Here is a 19060-nt window from a genome sequence, read left to right as displayed (position 1 = left end):
CTAGAAATTGAAATTCAGTTTGAATATATATTTAGATGAAGATAGACAATTTTTATGGAATGTTATAGAATTGATTAAACAATTTAGACAAGAAAAATTTAGGATGATAAAAAGGATGAAAAATTAGGATCATTTATAAAACGTTTAATCCTACCTAATATTTTCCTACCTTTCTAGAAAGTCATAATTACAATACCTATGCAAAATCTTGTAATCTTATGAAGTCTTATTTTAATTTTGTAAATAGTTAAGGGAATATAAAATAAACTTTCTCTCATTTTGTTAAACATTAAAATATCTTCTCTTAAAACATCTTTAAATTATTTTTATTTTTTGGCCAAAAACCCTCTAAATGAATTGAGCCTCTCAAAAGGAAAGAGATATAAAATCCTCTTGTTTATATTTCTTTTTGCTTTTATTTATATTTCTGGGCTTCTATTTTTTGTGTATGTTGTTGTTTTTTTTAGCCAACCAAATGGTTTTTTTTTAGCCTCTTCAGAGGAAATCGCCGCCAACGCTGCTTCCATAAGAAACAATTGCAGTTGTTGCTGGTGTTGCCAGTGTTGTTTTTGTTAATGTTGCTTTTGTTGCTACTGTTGGTGTTATTGTTGTTGTTGCTGGTACGCAATTTAAATGGAATTTCTGCTACTGGGCCTGGGCCCACGAACGCTGATCGCCATAAATAATCGCGCAGTGGCTGCAGCTTCAGTTCAGTTCCTGCCTCAACCTGAGCATCAACCAGATGCAATACAATTGAAGCAGAAACAGAAAAAATAGAAACAAAATTATAAGAAATGTGCATCAATAAAAATAATAAAAAGATAAAGGTTATATATATCTTTATATAATTTCTTTTTAAAAAATAATATTTTTTTAATTTAAATACGTAGCTGCTTAGTTTTTATTTTTTTTCAATCTCTAACTGCGGTATATATCGTCTTTTTAACAACGAATATTTTTAAAATAATTTAAAAAAGGTGATAACATTATTTAATGCCTAAAATTAAACAAAAACTTTGAGAATTCTATAAATTCTACAAAAAATAAATAAAATGTAAATACGATAGTTGCTTTGTCGATATTTTTGCCATCACTAACTGTGGCAGCAGCCTGAACAACGTGCAACTGCAACGGCGACCGCATCTCAGATCGCGCGATAAGGTAATTGGACTATTATGTCAAAAAGTATTTGGCGTTTAAGAAATATGGCCTGGCATTTGACATTTCGGCAGCCAGTAGTCGGTTGGATACCCCCTTGAATCCGCCGCCCCTGCCACAAGGGGGTTGGGGCAGGTGGAGGGACGAGAGACAGTATGTATGTAACTGAAGTTGCAGCAATGTCAGGGGCCGGGAGAGAAGTTGCAATTGCCACAAGAACAAAAGGTGCACATTAAAAACGGTTTCGATATCGAGATTGCATTGATCGGGGCAGGCAGAGGGTTAACCGGGCACATAGTGGGGGTCTGGGGGCTGTAGAGGGTTAAGACAACGAACGCATTGTCACCACAGGTCGGTGGCATAAAGTGTTAAGGGGGGAGTGGTATGGGCCACCGAAATGATCAAAGCCAATGTGCGTGGTCATGTAATTGATTACGTTGCGATCGCCAGGTCCTCGCCAATTCAATGGGAAGTGGGAATCGAGCTTGCAATCGGCATCGGCATCGGATCGGATCGCCTTGGATAGGATAATGGATAATGGAAACAAACTAAACAAAAACAAGAAGCTGAGACTGCTCTTCTCCCAAGATTACGAAGATTAATCATTAAATCTGCTCCAAGATCAATGGTGTGTGGAGTTCAAGAGCTTCTGCTTTCATTTTCAGGCTCTAGGACGGTGGGTTTTCTCTTCCATTTACAGACAAAGTAAGGTATATTATAAAGTAATCTTTTTAATTAAAATTCTAAACAAATAAGGAAGACTAATGCCGATTAAATCAATGTTCTATAACTGGAAGAAAATACTCCGGAAACAACAACAGTAACTCATGTTTTTAAAGCGCTTTTCCCCGATTTTTTCAGGGATAAATAAATTAATAAATTAAAAATTCATTTATGTACTTATGTATGTATATTGAAAAATAATAAAATTACATTTTTTTTTAAATACTGCGATGGTGCCACCTTAAGCCCCTGCATTACAGAGATGTTTTTTTTATTGGCATATAGAACAAAAAATTTCCCACATCTTATAATAGAAGCAGCTTATAACTGTTAGGGTATACACGCTTCGGCCCAGAGTTAGCTTTTCTTTCTTGTTTATATAAATATTGGCTGACTAAAATAAATAAAACAAAAAGTAAAAAACGGAATAAAAAAAAACTGATCATTATGAAATTTTAAATATTTGGACTTTTTTTTGTCTACATATATAATAATTTACCAAAAAAACAAGTCTTTTAGTTACACACTCTTCCAGCTTACAGCTTATATATTTATTTAATATTTATTTAAAAACATCTATGTATGTATAATAATTTATTGAAATGTTAACACGTGTTTTAAGCTTTACATTTAATTTTAAAAGATAAGAGGACTTTTACTTCATTTTAATATTTTAAAAGTCTTATCTGTTGTGGTTTATATAAAATTTATATACATAAGAAGAAAATAATCAAGTTCCAGTTGCTAATCAAATGTTTTCAGACCTTTGGCATCACATCCGTATGCATTCGGTCATTGGGTTCTTATTAACTTTTTAATATATGTGCACTTAAAGTACGGATTCCCCAAAAACCCTGAAGCTCCAGCTCAATGCCAAGCTCAAGCTCGGAGATGCTTTAAAATGCCGGAGCCGTGAGTTTCGGCGCCTCAGTTTAAATTCTTCAAGTCCACAAAAAAGTCAAATAATAAAATAGAAAATGGTTGTTCCTGTGGTACTCATCTCTGCAATTTTTTTTATATCCGCCACCGTTGGATCGGAAGAAGTAATAGCCGTTTGGAGTGTTTTTGTTCGAAAATTAATTTAATTTCCAATTCCACAGTCTTGTTATCTTACGGAGGAGCAGGAGGACGAGTGTGCCTCTATTTGTTACCCAATTGTCAAGCCTTTATTGAGATACTTTGAAAAATGCCAGGGCAAGGAAGCCCTGATATCAGAGTTTCAAAAGGATTTTTCGGCCTTGCAGAAGAAGTATTCGGATTTGCAGGAAAATCATTCGGAGTTGCAAAGCAAATATGAGAGATTGCAGTCAAAAATCATTGATCAAAAAGATGTGCAAATCGATCTTTTAATAAACAATATAAGTGACCTAAAAGGAAAAAGTGAGCTATCAAATTTAACAAATCGACTTCGCGAAGAAATTGAAAAGATGCTGAAAGTGACACAAACTGAAGATGCGATTAAAAATAATCAGCAGAATTTGAAAACACAAACGAAAGGTATGATCGCAGAACAAAATAATTTGGAAAATAAAACACCGCAATTCCCTGTGCCTTTAGATATTTGTTCATTAGCTGGCATCCATGAAATCCGAATCCCAGACTCAAATCCTTTTAGAGTGATTTGTTACCCAAATGCATGGTGGGAAGAGGGATATCGATGGACTATGGTTTATTCCAAAAAAGGTGATTCAAATAAATTTAACCGAAACTATGAGGAATATGTAAGTGGATTTGAAAATCCCGACACAAGCGTTTTTGAATTCTTTATTGGACTCGACCGATTGCACCATCTGACGAATGAAATGAGACTTTCCAAGTTGACTTTGTTCTTTAATAGAGGAAGGGCAGTATGCGACAACTTTGTTGTGGGCAATAGAAGTGAAGGATATATGGTGAAAAATATTGGCAAGTGTATTGGAGACCGACATCTGGGCCTCCGACTGGGCACAAAATTTACCACTTTTGATCGAGATGAGGATGGAGTTCCTGATCACAATTTGGCAAAGGAAAATGGCTATGGCTGGTGGTTCAATGAGAGGTGTGTATTATATTTTTGTTTAACCTTCTGTTTTATACCTTCTGAAATAACTTTTGTATAATAATCATTTTTGAAATTCTATTTTCATTTGCCAGCCCTAATTCCGTTCCCACTAGGAGTGAGTTAATACAAATCGCAATCCGAAGCGATGATTAAAAAAAGCTGGATTTCTGAATGAACTTTAGAAACAATTTAAATGTAAAATTTACTTAAAAATATTTTATTTTTATGATTTATATTACTCTTTTGCTTATTATACTATTTTAAATTTGAATAAAATGAAATTAGTTTCGGACTAAACAGAGTTGAGGAATAGAAGAAGATCCTCTGGTACATTATTGCTGAAACACTTCACCGATCCTGGACTGGTTTATATACATATACATTCTATATAAATTTTTGTTCATATATAAATTTTTTATTAATTTTTTTTATAAAAAAAAAGACTATTCTGTATAAAATAACTTTTCAGATAAGTATATAAGTAACTAAATGATTTAAATTATTTATCTCTCAACGAATATTTTAATATAATCTCATGAGGCCTTTGAATGCCAGGCCAAAGATAAAAGGCAGTACCAATTTAACAAATCTATTTATAGTTTCTGTCAATAGGACTGTTGTTACCAAAAGTTTTCTGTCCGTTTTATGGCCAACATCGAGGCAGTCGTGGCCGAGTGGTTAAGGCGTCTGACTAGAAATCAGATTCCCTCTGGGAGCGTAGGTTCGAATCCTACCGGCTGCGTTAGCAGAGCTATCTTTTTCATTAAATAAATTGTTAATCAACATAAAATTTTTATTAAAACATGAATATTTTTTCAGTTAATTCTGCAACCTTTAGATTTTTTGGCCTGTCTCTTTGAAAGCTTATAATTTTTTTTTTAAATGCCTCGCCCGGCCATTTAATTAACCAAAAAGTCTGAAATCTTCGGAAGTAAAGGGGGCCCTCTCCATACACATATGTAACATATATTTTTGTATATAGAAGGGAAGAAATATATTTGTGTGTATATATACCGACTTGTATATATTTTGTATGGGAACAAGATGAATTACCTTTTGCCACTGCACGTGAAACTGACACGCCAAGGTGTGTGTTCTTTTGAGTGGCCAGAGGGGGGATTTTAAGTGGCAAGTGGGGCGGGGTTGGGGGGTACGGCCCTTGCCACACATGGCTTTCAACACGTTTTCGGCCATTTCTTTTAGCCACTGCGTGACGACTGCTGAATGATGGCTTAATTCATTTCAGCTTGCCTGGATCGCCCAAAATGCATTTTTAATTTAATTTCGCTTTGTCCCAAGAGGGCTAAAAAACAAAAAAAATGGAATTATTTACTTTGCCTTAAAAAAAAAATAAGTACAAAACATTGCTCTTGGGGAATCCATTAAGAGGTCCCTCCCGTATACACTTTCGATATGGATTAGGAAACTAAGAGCCGGGCTGGGCCGTCTGGCGGAGGCCCTCCCTTTCGGAAACTTTTCAAACTCCTGCCCCCGAGCCTTTTAATTGGAAACCTCAATTATGATAAATAGAAGTTGTGCCTCTTGTGGGGAAACTAATTTTTTTTTGCATAATATTTCCTTTCCGGATTATACGCAAATCGTCATTGTTGCCCCAGCCTGGGCTAATTTTCATAATAATTTCTTCCCCTTTCCCTATTTTTTTCACGTTTTCATGCATTTAATTGGATTTGGAGTCGGAGTCGGAGAGTCTTTAAACCGACTGCGATTACATTCAAATTACAAAAAAACCGCTTAATAACCAAATGATACAAGACGGCTTGGAAATGAGCTTGGAAAAATATAAGAAAAGAATATTAATTTGTGGAAAAAAGTCTGGAGGTTGGGAATAGAGGCATAGATATTAATAGATGTTATTATTAGATATTTAAATGAATAGTTCATTTTTAAGATATAGATTTTTTGTTTTGATATCATAATTTATAAATTTAAAAGAGAATGTCCATGCTAGTGTTTGAATTAAAAAAAATCGTTTCATTATGCAATTGAAAGTTAATCAATTGAAAGGCAACATAACCCATTTGAGAGTTGTCTCAGTAGTAGCTTGGACTTTTTTTTTCATTTTTGCATATGTATTTGCCATGAAATTGTTTTGGCCATTTATGAACTCAACATTTTCCTGATGCTTGGCCAAAAACGTAGAAGTGGCTAGTACTTTATGTATTTGGTCAGGTTGACGTGTTTTTGCCCAAAAGCGCATATCAAACATCAAACATCAAAATGTGCAACATTTCAACTTCGAATTCGGGTCTGAATTCGTATTTGAATGCAACTGCCAAACTATTTGAATATCATAGCCAATGAGTTGAGTTTTTAGCCAAAAGATTGTCATTCTTTTTGAATTTTTTTTGTTTTTTTGGTTGAAATGGCCATTGAATGTTGCAGCAACATGTTGCAGGTGATCTGCAGAAAAAGTCTGAAAAATATTTTAAGTTTTGCTGTTGATACTCTTTAAAGTTTGTTAAAAAATTAAAACTAGTTATACAAAATATTTAAAATTAAAATTTTTCGTAATAAATTTTAAGCTAATTTGAATGTTAAATTTTTTATTATAATTTTTATTATACTTTTAATCAAAATTCATATAAAAATAGAGATTTTTTCTTGGATATTTTTTTCTTTATGTTTTTTGAGAAATAGAATATAAATCAAACCAATTAATTTTTTTATAAAGATAATTTTTGTTTATTTATGTTAAACAAAGAAAAGTAAGAATTTGTAAGAATTTTGATGCAAAATTTTTAATAATTCATTTTAAAACTATCAAAGAAATCTCACAGCTATTTGTCTCTTTTATTTCCCTTTACGAACTAATATTTTAAATAACTAAGTAAGTTAAGTATTATTTGCAAAACTAAATACCTCAGCAAATTGTTGAATAATTCCCAAAAGCACTTTAAATAATATTTAGTGTATTCGAACACACGACATTTTTCAATTGCATAATTTTGAACATTTGACAATTCGGACAAAAAAGCTGGCAATTTCGGACAATGGATACGATGACAACGACAAAAATAACAACTTTTGTGGCAATGTGGCCAAAACAACAACTAACAACAACAATGTGCGTAGCCAGAAGACTTTCAATTCCTTGCCATTTTGCGATTTCCTTGCGATTCTGTTCGAGAGGTTCGATTTAATTGAAAGATGTCAATTTGCAAACGCACCAAGTGCGTTGCGCAACATCCAGCGAGGCAGTGGCAGTGGCAGATGTTGTTATTGCAACTGCAACAACAGCAAAAACGACAACAACAACAGCAACAACAACTGAGAGAACCACAAACTTGGAACAACAAACGAGGCGACGTCTGCGGGCTCCAAATAAATTTTCAACCAAATTGCCAACGTCAGCGACGCTATCAGCGGCATTTATCAGCTGGCCTGCTCCACAGATGAGCATGTATGCACTGAGAAAAATTTCTGAACAAATAAAGCTTTTAGCCTAACAAGCCTAATAAGGTTTAGGCTTTTAATATTTAAAAAACGTTTTTTTTAACACTTACTTTAATAATAATTAAATAGTGCAGGTGGAAATCTAAATTTAAAAAATTTATATTTTTAATCTAAAATATAAAAAAATTATTAAAAAATTGAAAAAAAATTTAAAAACTTGAGAAATAATCGAAAAACTTTTTCTTGCTATTAATTAGTAGTATTAACTTAAGAAATTTTCTTGAAAGTTTTCAATAAAATAAATATATGAAAATTCCTAAAAAGATTTTCAAACTCATATTAAAGAAAAAATTAATTTACGATTTTTTCCCAAAGTTTCTATTATAAATGTACATATCTAAATTCTTAAATACTTATTTATTTATGTATTTATGTATTTATGTATTTATATACAATTACTTATGAATACTAAAAGCTTAGCCTTATTATTTGTTTCAAAATAGCTGCCCAATTTTTCTACGAGTGCACTGCTGTGTGCGTGTATTTTGTGTATAGGCTGCATGCTTTATCGCAATATTTAATTGGCAAAATATGCGTCTAAACGCACATAAATTGCATTGCTAACGCGTTTGTAGCATCTTCCCTCCAGCTCTCCTCCGCTCTCTCTGGGCCATCGTTCTGTCTCTTTTTCACTGTTTGTGGTGCCACCGCACGCCAATTATCCACAGCAATAACAACAACAACAACTACAATAATAGCAGCAGAAAAAACAACAACAACAACAACAACAGTAACATTCTTCACAACAACATCCACACGCAATGTCAAGGCATTTCAGTCAACTGTTGCTGCTTTTGGTCATTTTACAGTGATTATTCGATAGGATTTTTTTTGCTATAAATTATTTTTAAATTTCTAGTTTCGGCTAGTTCTTTAAGTAGTTTCAAGCAATTATTGCTGCTAAATTATTCCAACTATCTCATATACTTCGTTACCTTTAGTTCGATTTGTATTCATATTTTTTGGGTTTGAAAAAAGTTTGTTTTCTTTAGCATATATTCACTGTTTTTATACCCATATAGCTTCTGCCATTTCTAGTGCGGTGTTGCTGCTGCAACTTCAGCAACTGGAACTGCTGTTGCAGCGGCATTTGCTGTGCGGTTTGTGCAGCAGCGACATCGGTTTTGCCATTAGTTCCTGCTACCTGGAAGATATGGCTGGGAGGTGATGGAGGATTCCCCAGCTGAGCTGTACTAACCTGCCGCAAAATGTCACAATTTTCAGCAAGCCTCCAGCATTGCTATTTGTAACACAGAAAAAATATATTATACAATACCAAGCAAACGTACTATGTTTTTTTTTTAATAATTTTCTAAAAGACTTGTCTGTTGTTGTAACTCAAGGATATATTTTCTCAATATTTTTATGTTTCTTAAGTGTTTCTTTTTGAATTGCTATGCTGATGGGTAAAAATTCTAACTTCTAGAAAATATTTTTTTCAATAAAAAGCTCTTAGATTAATTAAAACAATACTTAATATTTTAAAACAAGTTTTCACCAGCCATTCTTATCAATTTTTTTTATATATATGTATTTTACATAAATTAAAATTTTTGTTATTCAATAGTACCTAAGCACTAGGCTCATCTATATTTTTCTTAGTGTAATCTTAACATTTACCTTGTCTCATTCGATTTTGGTTTTAGTTTTGGTTTCTGGCCTTTACGGCTTTGTGGGCTTGTTAAATTGTCGCAAAGTTATGACTCGGACCGGAACCGGAGACTCAGCTGCGGTCGAGTCTTTCTCTATATATTTCCGATTGACAGGCATTACAAAATGATTGGAAGAACCCTAACGGATCGAGGGCTTCCACTGCAAGCAACCTTGAAAATGAATAAAAGTACTTTTATTTATATAAACTTTATGTATCGCTGTGAGTAAGTGAACTTGCCCCGAAAAACTTTTAACCAGCACAACGACCTTCGGTTAAAGTTGGGAAAAACCCCAGCCCCAACCCCCTAGGACCCAAAGGGGGACTTGGGCGGTGAGGGGAAGGTGTGTGCGGAAAACTTTGTCTTAAAGTCTCAAACTAGAGCAAAAACTATTTGCCCCAAATGCGGCGGCCACAATGCATTCCACCAGTTCTTCTTCCATCTCTCTGCCAGCCACCGAGATGTGCCCCAAACAAATATATAGTCCTATATACATATATGCCATACAATGTCTATATAAATGTATATATTTTTATATACTATATCGGGGGTATATAGCATAAAGCTTGTGCTACGAGCGCGCTCAGTCTCCGTCTGGAGTCTGAGTCTGGAGTGTGTATATAACTCTTTTTTATTTGAATGCCAGACAACGGAACAGTGGGCGGAGTTATGTTAAGTTGTGCTCAAAATGTGGGCAACATGTTGCATATTTTATTTATTGGAAATATATATCAAAATAATTTAAGACAAATTACATACTACATTTTTATTAAAGAAGAAAACAATTAATGAAAGTTTTAAGATTTATTATTATAAAAATATATATATAATATAAACTTTTTAAATGGAAAATTATTTTATTTTGTATTTTATACTTCTTAAAATAATATTTTTATATTCTTTAAAGAAATGAATTCCTTGATCTTCTGATCTTCCCAGATAATCTTCCGAGTTTTTCAAAGTCGTGTCCGCGTGTCCGTATGTCCGTTAGTTGTTTTTCTTGTCTGTTTTTAATTTCTTGATTCTTAAGTTGAAAAAATTTAGGATAATTACCTTAGAATTATATTTATTTAATTATCATAAATATTTCATTTATTTTTTCCCCTTATCCGCCTTTTTATAAAACCCTGTCCGTCTGTCCGCTAATTTGTCCGCTTAGATTTATATTTTCTGGATGAAGTTATGTATTTTTTCTTTAAATATATTAATCAAAATTTTTTTATATTTAAATATTTGTATTGAAAATATTTTAAAGAGGTTGCTTGCTATTTTTAAAACACTGTCCCACCGGCAAAGTCGCAGCTGTTTTCGCGAGCAACTTGAGCAACGTCCTTGGCCATTCTCCTGCTGGCACTTAAGCCTTTCTCCAAGCCACCCCATTCCCGCCCATCCAATGCCCCCCCTACCCCCTAGCCCAGGGTTGGTGCTTTTGTTGTTGCTTCTCGTCTGGCGTTGTCTGCAAAGTTTTCCATATTTTTAGTGCCACTGTGAGCGTGAGTGCGAAAGAGAGAGGTGTTGCCTGGGCGAAAGAGATGGGGAAGGTGGGTCATGGTAGTGGTAGTTGGAGTTCTCCAGTTTCCCACTTTGCAATAAGTTTCAAACTTAAATAAGGATAATAAAATGCTGTCGACTGCAGAAGCATCCTGTGACTCTCTCCTTATATATGTGTGTGTGTGTCTCATTTGTTAGGTACCCGCCATGCAGCCATCCAGGCATCCAGCCATCCAGCCACCCAACCACCACCCACTCTGCCTCCCATCCCCCCACGGAAACGTCCTTGGGTTTGTCTGCGCGCTGTCTGCTGATTTTCTGCTGCTACTGCGAAGCAACAATAACAACAACAAGAAGGAAGAACAAGGACACTGCCACACCCACCGCCCACTGGAGAAACTCCCCAGCACCCCTCCCCCTTGTGGCCGCATGATTCACAACTTTTTAACATAATGAAATCAAATAAAATAAAATGTAGGTAACAAGCTGATGCAGCCAAAGATACATTTGTATCTGTGAGTGCCCGTACGATTGCGTGTGTGGTGGTGTGTGGCTTGTGCCTTCAGCGGAGAAGCTTTCTATATAAAAATATATATCTAAATATGTTTATATGTATATGTATGTTTATTTCACTTGTCTGCGGTTTCCAGCTTCAGCTGCTTATTCTATGGAACACTTTCGCTTTCTCGCCAAGTAGCTGAGCTTCAAGAATGCACTCGCAGATACCGATAGGGTTAAAGATATGGATGCATCTAACAGATACATTTTTAAGCAATAGATACACATCTAGTTGGATTTAAAAAAAATTGATAAAGTCAAGAATTGAATACATTTTGTATTTGTAAAGAAAATGTATCTGTTCTCTTAACTCTCTATTCTCTTAACTTTATTTGATCCTTTTATAATTACAAATCAAAACTGCAATCAAAATCTTTTACACACTTCTATAAACTAAATTATTCCATAAAACACCTTGAAATATCCCAGAAAATAAATAAGATTTGTTTAATACATTTTTTTATCTTAAGAAGGAAAATTCATTAAAGAATTGGTGTTGAAATGTAACTACTTTGTATATGACGAAAAAGTGCAATAAAGATATACAACATGTATTTATTAAAATGTATTCTTTTTGTTTTTTGAACCAAATGGTAGTAATATTTTGATATATTTAAAAATAACTTCTTTTAGATTTTCTTTGATTCGAAATTTTAAGAGAAAAAAAAGCCAACCGAAAAACTCAAACTAATGAGAAATCCTAAAGTGGAATTACTTTTCCTGCCCGTTCCACCGGTCGTATACTTATCATTATCATTTTTTTTTTAATCGTTAGTTGTCCTTTCTGCCAGATGCCTTCAACTGAGCCTTGCCAGAAAAGGCACAAAAGCCTGTCCCATTCGGTCCTTCGTTCTTGTGTTTTCAGTCTGCAATTTAAATATTTTCCAACAATTTGTTCCAGCCCCCCAATCGTTGAAACAAAAAAGGTTTCAAAATGAAAATTAGAGTGGATGGAAGGGGCGGTTGGCAGTTGCCACAATTTTCCTCAGTTTTTCCTCCGCTTTTCCACTCCATCGCTTTCCCAATGACAATTGCAGTGCAATTGCTACAATTGCCCCACCTTCAACCGGATTCGTCTCCGAAACATATATCTCTATATATATGCATCCCCATCCCAGAACTAAATCATTTCTAGTTTGTAATTAACTCTTTGAATGGCTTTTTTAAAGAGCTTGCCTAGGGGAAGGTTTTTGGGGCTTTAATTAAGAAGGATAAGGGAGGTATTAAAAAAGATTAAAGTAGGTATTACTTATAGGGAGAGCATAATTGATCTTACAGCTTAAATTATTTTATATCTTGAATCAAAAAGACTTTAAAAACACTTAAGCCCGACTTAAGCCTTTGTTTATATTTAAAATGAATAAGTTTGAAATAATAATTTTATTATGTTTATTAAAAAAATAATTTAATATTAATAAATGATCTAAAATTTCTTGAGTAATTTTTTTAAACATATAAATTTTACTAAACATACTAAGAAAGACCACAATATTAGTCTTTCTCTTTTCTTTTTATTTATTATATTTTAAGAATCTATGTAGTTTCAGTTTTTGTATATATTTATAAATTTTATTATTTTATCATACATACATATATATATAATTTTGTAACATTTCTTAACATTTTTATTATACTGGCCTCATTAATGAAATTGTATTTAGTATTAAAATAATATTTTGTCTTATTTATTTGTATTTAGCTACCTTTTAGTTAATACTAAAAGTTAATTGGGAGTTAGAACATCAGGTGTATAACCTGATATAACATTAGGTTTAGTTTGTCTAAATAATATTATAAATAAAACATGAAAAGTCTATATCCAATTTGAAATCTAGAATAAAGCTTCTTGAAAGTTTATTTATTCCTGACCTTTTCCAGCTTCTAGTTGCGTGCTTCTCGTTTTAAGCTTGATTTGGCCAACTCCCTTTTGACCCCTGCCCCTGTCCCCCACACCCTTCTGTGTCCACCACCCCATCGCAGCACCTCACCTCCCCATTTTAGCCACCCATTCTGCGCTTCATTTCGTGCACTGTCGTCCATCAGTGAAATAAAAATGTCACTCCCATTGCAATCCATCACGTGACAAATGTCCCGCTCTCTTTCTCCGCCACCGGCCCCCTCCCTTTCTGCCTCGGGGCGTAAATGTGTTGCACCAAAAAAAAAAATGAGCAGTGCTGGCACTGAAAAAAATAGATATACATATAATATATAATATAACTGGTATAATAGACAATTTTTTTGAATAGGAATTCAAATAAAAGGAAACAAATTATGTACTTTATTCCGCTAATTGTTCCGCTTTCAATTGTAATGAGATTTTTAAAATTATTAATACTTCCTTAATAAAAAGTTAAACAAAAAATGAAGTATTCATTATTCGCCTCTCCATAAATCATATATTCCTTCCTTTATTAAAAAATATATATCATCTGAAAAAAACCACAAACTTTTTCCAGAAATCCTTTTGTTAACCACCTTCGATTATGGCCTAAAACCATATTAAATATTTAAGCCCCATTTTTTTCGAGTGCAAAATCGAAGGGCAGTGAATGGGCTATGCGGGTGGTGGGCCAGTAGCCTAGTGGGCGGAGTGGGCGTGGCAGGCGGCCAAAAGCCAAAAGCCATAGCCAAAAGAAAAAGAAAAAGCCAAGCCCAACGAATGACGTGACATGGCGAAAACTTTTAGTTTGCCAAAAAGCCAGGCAACACGCAGTGGGCGTGCGACAGGGGGCGTGGCACTCACCCACACACACACACTTACACACAGTGCATTTTTTTCCCTACACATTTTTTAAGTCTACTTTTTTTTTTTAGCCTGGTCTGTGTTATTTTTATTTTTATGTGCCTTAGTCTGAGTTTGTCTTTTTCCTCGTTCTGGTTCTCCTTTTTCCATTTTTTTTTAGTTTTAGATTGCATCCAAAATTTATGTTGTGTATGTGTGTGTGTGTGCGAGGGAGGTCCTGGGCAGGACTTGGCCAAAATGGCCGCTCCAAGTCGATTATTTATAAGCACTGACAGCGTCGCGTCAACTTGATGATAAACTATGTTTGCCGCGGCGTCCTAATTGAAAATAATGTTAGCCTGCCCGTCACCCAAAAACGGAAGCAGCCAGCCCCATCGCCACGCCTCTTAACGCCCACCCATCCCGGCCTCGCACCGCCTACTTTAACGCCCCATGCAGCCGGACACGGTAAGAAAAGATGGTAGCTTAGTAGAGTTTTTTTGGGTTTATTTCTGGCATTATTTAATAGGTTTTTAAGTCGGAACTTATTAATTTAAAGTTTTTAATATTTACTTTTTTGTTTTTTTCGTTTTCAAATAATTCTTAATAAAGTCGATGATACGAAAAAAACAAGAGGATAGATAGGATTTCGATTTGTGGAGAAGGTGTTTGGAGGGAATTTTTGATCAGAAGGCTAGAAAATTGTATGCATCTTTTTAAGTTTTAATTAAGTGGAATAACTAATATATGTAAGTTAAGGTAAATATTACTTAATATATACTTATTAATATATGTTTAATATATATGAATATTAGCTGAAAATAAATTATTGAACCCCTAATATACGTATACACCTAAATATCGTTTAAAAACACATTTTTGTTAAGTTTCTTGTCAAACTAGACTTCTTCTAGTTAAAAATAAAGCCTAAACAAGTTTTCATAGTATTATTTATATTTTTAAATGTAAAATTTTCACTATTTTTTCTTTTATTTTTAAGGATTTGAATTTAAAATTTAAACCACTTTTGCATTTTTAATAACATTTTTTATACCTTAAACAAAATACCTTATACCTTAAACACTTTCAAAGATATTAATAATGTAAGGTAGGTATTATTTCTATACGTCTATTTCTATTTAGGTATTATTTTCTTTAAGTTTTAACGATTAAGCTATAAAATTTAAGCAAGCCTACTATTTTTCTCTAAAAAGAATTTTCTTGGCTAGAAACTATTTCAAAATATTGTGAAAATCATTGAAATTTAATTAAAAGATTTATTTGCTGTTAGTTACAATAATCTTGAATTAACAATCTGAAGAACGACTTAATAAATATATTTGGTTTCAAAACTTGTGTATAAATATTTTTCAAAACCATTGGCAATCTCTTTAAAAACACCAGAAACTTGTTATTTAAACTGATTCCCTTATTTAAAATACAAACACCAAGTTCTTGGTGCCAAAACTTTTCTTATTGTGTGCTGGCTAAGACTGTTTTTTTTATTGGGCAGGAGGAGGTGGATTTTTTGTGGGCCAGGCCGTAACTGCAGGATCTCAAGGAGCTGTAGGCGTACTGGACGTATACGCAATGTCACGTAGGCGGGTGGGTGGCGGCAGTGGTTTTTGGAAAAGCGCAGAAATGGGGCTAGGAAGGTGAAAAACAACACAGAATAAAAATAGAGAAAAAGATAAAAGAGAGAAATATAAAAAGAGGCAAAGGAGAAAATGGCGCAGCCCCCGAAAAATTGCAATCAACTGCAAAATTGCCGACGTAAACGAGGGCCAAAAAAAAAAAAAAAAAAAAAAGAATAAAAAAAAAAGGAAAAGTACAGCAAAAATTTTATAACGCCGGGTGGGAAAATCGAAACTGGCAAAGACTGTGGAAATTTTTGGTAGGAAAAATTGGGGGAGGGGGTGGGGAGCTGGGGAACTGCAACCAGCAGCTGCCAGGACACGTACATCCAACAAGCGTTCGAGGATCCTGACGCTGATGGAGTCAGGAGCCAAAAACGATGTTGGTGGCACCCGCCCCCTCACCACCCCTTTGGACATGCAACCTCCATCTCTTCACCTCCCCCGGCCCACCCACCTGACTGCGTTTTTTTTGGTGCTTTTTATCCTGTTTTTTTTTTTTGTTTGAGCCAAGCCCGTCGTAAAAACAAACTGAACTGAAAAGCAGCCCAAGGAAGCAGTCATCTGCCCCCCTTTCTTTCGTCCCCCCTCCCCTATAGTTGCATCTCAGGGGGGGAAAGGGGCGGGTGAAGTGGAGCCACAGGCCCAAGGATCCCAAGCAAAAGGCCAAGAAAGCGTAGAAATTATTGCCACTGCCAAGTAGTCTCTGGAAATGCTCTAGTATTTTTCGAGGTTTTGTTTCATTTATTTTAAAATATTATTTCCAAAGGAAAACTCTCTACAAATCTTAACAATTAATGGAAATGAATTAAGTATTATATTTCTTAGTCAATTTTTACCTCGAAAAAACGACCATATAAAAATCTTTAACTTTAGAATAATAGTTCTGTTATACTTTTGAAGTTTGTTCATTCTTTCTTCTTTTGAAGATCATTTAATATATTTAAACATATAAGAAACGTATAAAAAATATATAAATAATATTTTTATTATTTATTATAAATTATATTAACAAAAAATACCTTTTACTGACAAAAAGGCTTAAAGCAACAGAACATTAGCTTCCAGATTTTCCTGTATTATAATAGGGTTTGAAGAAAATGTAAATCTTTTTAAACATATGAGAAATTTACATGTATATAAAATGTATTTTTCTAAAATAACATACTTAAATATTTAATTATTTTTGTGTAAGTTAAGTTTTTAAATAAGTTCGATTTTTTTAACCAAATAAATGAAAATTTATAAAAACCATTTTTTAAACGAAATTCAGTTTTCCAATAGAAAAATAGAAAATATATATTGGTTAATAAACATTTCCAATATTTTTTTCATGTTATATATTTTATATTCTAACTGGAGAATATTTTTAGAAATTTTTTAAGACTTCCATTGGCAGGGTAAACACAGCCAGAAAAACAGGCAGAAATTCCATTAATTTTTGTCCTTCTTATCGCTCGGTGGCTCAGTGGGTCGCCGATGGTTAGGGATTTTCTTTAGGGTGGCCCAAAAACCCATCATCTCGCACCATCACCACCACCCAGAACCACCCCCGCAGTCGGCCCCTCTGGAATCTTTGGTTCGTTTTCAGGGTTCCTTGCGTGCTGCTGTGTGGCAGCTTTGGCTTAGCAGCGTCACGTGCTGCAGCGCAAACTTAACGCATTTCCGTGCAACACCACCTCCAAGACCTCCCTAGACCACCCTAGACCACCCTGGACCATCCCCTAAAATAAGGGGGAGATGCTGCGTGCACAAGGGCCTTTTATTGATGGCTGCTGCGACATGGCTGCGAAAATTTATTGAAGCGTTAAGTTGCTGCCTTCGGAGACGAGGGTTTAGTTTTATTTTTTACTCTACCTCCCCCTGTGTCAGTCCCTATTTTCTTGATTTTTCGCAAACAACCCCTAGACACCCCCTCGCATTCTCGCCCCCTTTTAGCCATCCCCATCAGGTATGCTCTTTTGCATGACCCCTTGGCATCCCCCTCGAGTGGTTTTCAGTGTACACTCCAGCTTGTCCAGCTGTTTGGTCAAATACACGAAAAATGCATTACGACTCTGTAATTCCATTTAATTAGTTGTTTGAACAAAGGCCAGATACCCAAGCCAAAACGAAAACAAGGCCAAAACGAGATGGATGGCCAAAAGGATGGAAGCACACACAAAACCAAAATATAAAAATAAACTCCGATCCGCAGCCGGTAGGATTCGAACCTACGCTCCCAGAGGGAATCTGATTTCTAGTCAGACGCCTTAACCACTCGGCCACGACTGCTATATGTTTAGGCCAGATTCGATTATGTCCAAATTGTTGTATGCCTCTATGGCCCAGTTAGTACTTGAGATATTTATAGAAATATCTGTTTTGGTGTCCAGGGGCAGAACAGTTTATTCGCCGAGTGTCGCAGTAGATAAGATTATTATGAAATTGAAATTTTGTTCTGGATTTAGATTATATTTTAGTTTTGTTTTGTATTTCTTATTTCTTTTAATCTTTTTTTTATTAATTGTTTAAATAACATAAATAAATATAAATTATTATTTTAATGGAAAAGAAAGATACTTTTAACAGTACATACACAAATATAAATAATATACCTTTATTGATTATCTATAATTAAAATTTTTTTCAAAAACTGTGATAAAAGATAAGATTATTATTGGATTTTATAGAGATTAGTTATATTTAATTTTAGTTGATAGTGATAGGTAAGATTTTGTATACAGAGACAAAAATATAAATTTATATTTAGATTATTATTATATGTTTGTTTAGTTAAATAGTATTAGTCTCTTTTATTTTAAAAAGAAATTTTGGACAAGTTTATGGAAATATCGTTGTGATTTTTATAAGTCTTAAAGTCTTTGTCTTGAAAAGTTTTTAAATATATATTTAATTAAGTATTTTTAGTAATAGAACTTTTTTAGTACTTTTGAACTATATAATTAACATTTAAAATATACCCAGAATTATTTTTATATAGATTATATAGATTATAAATTTATATATATTAGTATTTAGGTTTGAATGTATTAAATACTAATTAAAGTTTATTATTAAGCAAAATATTATGAAAAAAGACTCACAGTTTTTGATTTTATGTTTTGAAAATATACATTTTATTTAAGCTAAAATGTTAAAATTAACATAAAAACAGAAAAAAACTGTTAAAATATAGTATAATTAGTTAAATTAATCTACAACTATATCTAAATTGTGAATTGAAATAAGACCTTCATATGTATGCAGTAGTATATTTTTTTAACATTTTATGGAACGAGTGGCCCAACAGATAAGATTATTATTAAATGGGCATTTTTTCAGATTTAGAATTGGTAAAGATTAGCGAAGTAAACAAAGTGTTTCTTACACAGAAAAAAAATTATACTACTTGTTTTTCTTGATAGTTTTCATAGGTGTATAGGTTAAAAAGAAAATTTAAAGCTTCCATCTGCCTAGTAAAATACTGCCTACGAATATGAAAAATTTCTTTACTCCAAAAATGAAATAAATTAGCAAATGATTAGATTCTGATGATAAAAATGTATAAAAGTTGAACCTTAAATATTTTTAAATTAAGTCTTCAATCTAAAAACCCTAAACGTTC

The 19060-nt window shown here is 33.6% G+C and overlaps 1 protein-coding gene and 2 non-coding genes across 3 annotated transcripts; 2 read left to right on the top strand and 1 right to left on the bottom strand.

Moving 5' to 3' along the window:
• The first annotated feature begins 2832 nt into the window (after positions 1-2832).
• LOC122321891 (fibrinogen alpha chain-like) lies at positions 2833-4075 on the top strand. Its single transcript, XM_043212938.1, has 3 exons — positions 2833-2924; positions 2982-3919; positions 4015-4075. The coding sequence occupies exons 1-3, from the start codon at positions 2859-2861 to the stop codon at positions 4073-4075; spliced, it is 1065 nt and encodes a 354-aa protein (XP_043068873.1). The 5' UTR covers positions 2833-2858.
• A 507-nt stretch (positions 4076-4582) lies between these two features.
• TRNAS-AGA (transfer RNA serine (anticodon AGA)) lies at positions 4583-4664 on the top strand. The gene has a single exon. It is a non-coding gene; the product is annotated as a tRNA-Ser (tRNA).
• A 12981-nt stretch (positions 4665-17645) lies between these two features.
• Positions 17646-17727, bottom strand: TRNAS-AGA (transfer RNA serine (anticodon AGA)). Its single transcript has one exon. It is a non-coding gene; the product is annotated as a tRNA-Ser (tRNA).
• Positions 17728-19060: the final 1333 nt, after the last annotated feature.

The sequence above is a fragment of the Drosophila bipectinata genome, chromosome XR, assembly GCF_030179905.1.
Source record: "Drosophila bipectinata strain 14024-0381.07 chromosome XR, DbipHiC1v2, whole genome shotgun sequence".
Classification (NCBI taxonomy): Eukaryota; Metazoa; Arthropoda; class Insecta; order Diptera; family Drosophilidae; genus Drosophila; species Drosophila bipectinata.
This window is presented reverse-complemented; position numbering and strand designations above follow the sequence as displayed.